General features: G+C 54.3%; 2 protein-coding genes across 2 annotated transcripts; one reads left to right on the top strand and one right to left on the bottom strand.

Annotated features, from left to right (window-relative positions):
• Positions 1-555: 555 nt before the first annotated feature.
• On the top strand, positions 556-2,851 carry BDZ83DRAFT_61594 (fungal-specific transcription factor domain-containing protein). The gene is made up of 3 exons (XM_060507934.1): positions 556-1,322; positions 1,391-1,835; positions 1,902-2,851. The coding sequence occupies exons 1-3, from the start codon at positions 848-850 to the stop codon at positions 2,608-2,610; spliced, it is 1,629 nt and encodes a 542-aa protein (XP_060360161.1). The 5' UTR covers positions 556-847; the 3' UTR covers positions 2,611-2,851.
• On the bottom strand, positions 2,648-4,064 carry BDZ83DRAFT_762616 (regulator of chromosome condensation 1/beta-lactamase-inhibitor protein II; the record flags this gene model as incomplete). Its single annotated transcript, XM_060515207.1, has 2 exons — positions 2,648-3,526; positions 3,582-4,064. The coding sequence occupies 2 exons, from the start codon at positions 4,062-4,064 to the stop codon at positions 2,648-2,650; spliced, it is 1,362 nt and encodes a 453-aa protein (XP_060360160.1).
• Between the last annotated feature and the right edge of the window lie 1,127 nt (positions 4,065-5,191).

Genomic DNA, 5,191 nt, shown 5'->3' with positions numbered 1-5,191 from the left:
TCGTCTTCGAGAAGAAATTGTGGAGACATGAAATGCACGAATTGTTGCTTGGCTTCCAGATTGGGACAAGTGTGCCATCTTATCGGTTCTTATCGGACGGCATCTGTGTGACGGTGACTTCGGCCACCGAATCGAAGCTTCACGATTCCCGTCACCTCAACCTCTAGCAGCAACAGCGACACCGCCATATCATTTCCAATCGACAATCTACTATCTACAGGGCTGGAGTACTGGAGTCTCGGACTCTCCATCCTCCGCATGAAACCGTTGCTCAACGTCACCTTATCTGACAACCCTCCTAATCCTCACCCAATCTGATCTCGTTCCCCCTCCAAGCTGGCGCAAACCGAGCCCTCTGACGTTCATCTGGCATCCCCGCGTCTACCAGTACAACAGGACCCCTCAGATTACCAATCTTGGACATACTTGTCATGCATGTCTTGACACTTCTTTTCTCCATTGAGGCAGTATCTGCGTCAACCGAACCGCAACCCGGTCACAACCACCACTTCCCATAGAAACCATCGCCAACATCCTCTCACGAGCCACCTCGACAACCCGTCCAGCGCCTTCTGACTAAATCAAGCTTTGTCTGACCCTGTTCGTTTTACGTTATCGTTACCACAAAGACAGCTTACTTCCGTTTCTGGATTGAGCCTGCGCCTTTGGGGCCTTTGGGGAGACGACGGGAACCTTACCCACCGCCCGCCGAGACTCGAGATTACCTCACTCCAGAATCTAGAGTCTGGATACCGCGTGCACGCCCGCATCGCCGGCCGCCCACTCTCGCACTCGCGCTGACGCGCACCCTGATAGCTGTACCTGCGGCTACCCGCAACCAGCTGCAATGTCACGCATCGAGATGCTCAACGCCCCGACGAAGCCATGCCACAACTGTCGCCGCCGCCGCCTTCGCTGTGACCGCTCCTATCCCCACTGTCACAAGTGTACAGTCGGCGGACAGGAATGTCTTGGCTACGGGAAGCTCTTTCGTTGGACAGAAGGCGTCGCCAGTCGCGGCAAGCTCGCTGGCAAGACCTCTATCACCTTCTCGGCCGATACCACCACCGCTATGGTCCCGACCTCGCGGACTGCCACCTTTGAGCTCAAGCCCTCAGCCTCTTCTTCCCCCGCTTCTTCCGCTTCGGGCCCCCAGCCCCAGGACCCTCCGGCCTCTGCCGAATCTGCCGAGAACGACTCCACCGCGCTCGTCGTCTCTGCCGTCCGGCCCGCCGGCACCGAGACCCAGTCGGCACCCTGGACCCTCGTCGATCCTCTCTTCCAGGGCGTGGAGCATCACTACCGCCACTACCTCTCCTACTGTAATTCACACCTCCTCATCCAATCTCTCGGGAAGACGCTAGAACGGCTAACTCGGTCGCTTCCGCAGTCACCACCCGCGTCTGTAGGGATCTCGTTTCCTGGGACCTCCCAGACAGGAATCCCTTCCGCTCCTTGATCCCCTTGACAAAAGCACACCCCTTGCTGCAGCACATCATCGTCGCCGCCTCCGCAGCCCACATGTCTAATTTGTCCCGCGCCTTGTCCTCAGATCCAGAGTCCGATCTAAACGCCCGGCAAGCCTTAACCGATGCCCTAGTAGCCAAGCACAAGGCCCTACGCCTGCTCTCCTCAGCCCTACAGGACATTGGCGGCGTCGGCGGGGACGTGGTACTAGCCTCCGTACTCTTCTTCGTCAACGTGGAGTTGATCGAGAGCGGGCACGGCGGTTGGAAGCCCCATCTCGAAGGCGCGGGCCGCATCATGACCTTGTTGAGCCCCGCCTCCACCGCAGATGTCGCCTTACGAGATTATGTCATGTCAGATTGCTTCATGTGAGTTCATGTGTCTGATGTTGGGCGAGGTAATGAATTATCTAAACTAACACACGTCCACCACAGCTATTATATATTGGCCTCCGCCTTCAACCGTGAGACACCAACAGCCAAGTCGTACTACCAAGCGTCTCAGGCCTCTGCCGTTCTTGGCAGAGCTGCTGCCAACAGCTACCTCTGCTGTCCGCCTGATGTTTTGCAAATTCTCTTGGCAGCATCGCAACTGTCAAATCAACCCACGGATGACCTCGAGTCCGCAGCATCCATAGCTCAGGCCGCAGCGCAACTGCTAGAGCAGGCTTTATCTTTTGATACGCACGACTGGGCTTATGAGCCGCGTACCATTTCCTACTTCAAGCACATCCCAGTAGAAAGTCGAATCCATGCCGGTTCCGCCCACCGACTTGCTGCGTGCTTGTACATCCTGCACGCCCTTCCGTCCGCCTCGATCTTGGTGCCCGTCGACCGCGATGAGCTAGACAGCCAGATGTTCTACCACCTCTCCTGCATCCACGATGAAGACCCCAATTTCAAGGCGACGTGTTTGCCGACGTTCATTGCTGGTGCTGGGACATCGGATCCGGAAAGAAGAAAATGGATTCTCGACCGGCTGAAAAGACTTATGATTGCAACCCCCTGGGGCTTCATCATGACCGCCATGGACACTTTGCAGACGATTTGGAACCTCGAGGAGTCTGTGGACCCAGACACGCAGACAGAGCGCACATGGGTTCAAAAGCTAAGGGCTTCGAACCTCAACTTCCTCATTGTGTGAAGGGGCACAATAACAGACAAAAGGGTACTTTGAAAGCTCAACGCAAGCGTGGTCCTGCTGAGATACCAAACTGGCCGCCCGCATCGACGAACGTCAGAGGACTACTTCGACGCATCTCTGTCGGTTCTCTTACGGTTTCAGTTGTCGCAAGTCCGGTATTATGGCTGACTGAGAACCCCCAAGCAAACACGTCACCACCTCGAGAAACTGCGAAGCAATTATCGATTCCAGCCGCAACAAAGTCGGCACTTGGTACTAAAAGGCAGTGATCAGTTTTGGAGCTTAGGCTCAAAGTTGAAAGAAACATACCAGGAACGACGGTCGGGACGTTTAGCACTCTTGGCTCCCCTCTCGAATCGAAGATGATGTTGTCCTGGGGAACGGCGTTCAGATGGATACCCATTTGGCCGTCATCGCACCGACCCCAAACCAAGACTTCTCCTTCGCTGGTGCAAGCAATGGAATGGTGAAGACCGCAGGCGATGTGGTGGATCGTGTATCCCTCAAGACTCTTGACGACCGTTGGAGATATGATTGTCGTAAAGCCAGTGTCCTCCCGTGTCGGGACGCCGCACTGGCCAAAGTTGTTCAGCCCAAAGGCCCAGACTTTTCCGTGGACGTCAATGGCGAAGCTATGGTGCGATCCTGCAAAGATCTTGGCTGTCTTGTGTCTAGGCAAGCCTACGCGCTGGGGAATAAGGCTCTCGAAGCGACGGCGGGCGAGGAGTCGTCTGCCTAATTCATTTTGTTCGCCAGAGCCCCAGGCAAAGACGTCGCCGTCTTGGGTGAGAGCAAGGACGTGGTTCGCGCCACCCGCTAGCTCCGCGATGCTATTCAGGCCGGGAATATGCACAGGCAGGGGCTCAGTGGTTTTTGGCGGTTTATCGTAAAGGAAGCCAAAGTTGCCGTCTCCTCCCTGAGAGGTGTTAGTCAGGGGTCGTGGACCTAGGAACAGAAGATGATGGACTTACAGCAAAACTACCCCAGCCGTATACAGTTCCTTCAGAAGTGAGGGCAAAGCATGCGCTATTTGTCGTCGCAACCTGGACGACATCGACCTCATGTTCAAAACGCACTAGCCCAGGTGTACTCTCAAACGGGTCCAGCAAGTCTCGGGGACCCTCCTCAGGTGCATCTGGAGTTTTCACACGGCCCAGTGCCCCGTCGTCGTTGACACCCCACGTCAGTATCTCGCCGTGGCTGGTCAACGCGGCGCTATGCATGCCGCCGGCAGAGATCTGGACAACGTCGTAGGGGAGGAGAGATTTCTGCGCATGAGGTCTCGGTGCCTGCGTGATGCGCGGGCCGAGGCCTAGTTCGCAATTTTCGCCGCTTCCCCATACTTTGATGTCGAGGATTCGTGTCGGTCTCTCGAGTCTTCGGTGATCGTTGTCCTGCGTTTGACGTCGGTTGTTGGCTGCGCGAGCATTCTGTGCGACTGTCGTTGACGGCATTGGTGTTGTTGTATAAGTCAAAAGCTGCTTTGGTGGAGTTGAACTAGCTTCGGGATGACTGCTGTTGTGTCACTCGAGGAACGGAAATCTTGCTTTCTGGATTCGAAGACTCTCCGGATACGCTCCAATTCAGCTACACACTTCAGAGGAATAACAATGAAGTAGTACTTGATTTCCCCGTCGTCGATTCTTGAGCTTCGTTAGACCTCTTCTTGTATGGCAATTCAGAGTCAAGACGCTTGGACCACCGTACCCAAGAGGTCAGTTGGCTTACCTCATCCCGCTTAGTCACAAAGCATTCTGCACCTTCAAGGCGCAGCTGGTGCCTGGTGGTGCCTGGAGCCATTGGCCAATGATTGTTGATTCCTCAAGTTGTCGTGCAGGCAGAGGATGAATCCTCTGCAATTGGGATGGATTAGTCAGTTGAAATGATAGTTCGCATGTATTGATAAGCGTGGAGTCAATGGTGAGTTTATTGGACGTCGCTAAGTGTGAAGTTGAGGCTGGAGAGTAGGGAAACTGCCTTGTTGCTTGGCATTGGAGCGCCAGTCCTGAATGCTTCCTCTCAAAGAGGCACGAGATGTTTACGCTGAAGTAGTCCGGCAGGAGCTCGGTCTTGCTCAAGAAAACAATCGATCAATCATTTCCTCTCATGATCTTGAAGCTTTTCGCAGGACATATCCAAACGGTTCAACTCCCAGAGAATCTCTCCAAGAGCCGCAAAAGTCGGTCTCGGTCACTACCGAAAACCTTATTCTTGGAAACCATCGTCGCTTTCGCCCAGTGCCATCCTTGCTCGCCAATTGACTGGATGAACGGGAGGGCCGGCCGGTGGAGCATTTCTTCCCGGTTTGCATGAACGAAAATAAACACTGGAAAAATACGAGCCTTGAGCGAACCTTTTCTGTAGATCAATGGAGGCTTGGAGGGAACCAAGCCCGCCAAGTATCCCCCCATCCCCGTAGAAATCGTATATCAATATAGTAAAGGAGTTCCACAACAACAATGACAACCCCAGTATGTGACCTCACCGCATAAACTGACTTAAATACTTGAGAATACCCTTTCCTCCAACCTAGACCTGCGATCTTTTTGCCAACACCAAGTACCTACCCACGACACCAAAA

Source organism: Colletotrichum acutatum, assembly GCF_030867785.1.
Source record: "Colletotrichum acutatum strain CBS 112980 chromosome Unknown BDZ83scaffold_126, whole genome shotgun sequence".
Taxonomy (NCBI): domain Eukaryota; kingdom Fungi; phylum Ascomycota; class Sordariomycetes; order Glomerellales; family Glomerellaceae; genus Colletotrichum; species Colletotrichum acutatum.
The sequence above is the reverse complement of the archived record's forward strand: the minus strand, read 5'-3'. Positions and strand labels throughout refer to the sequence as shown.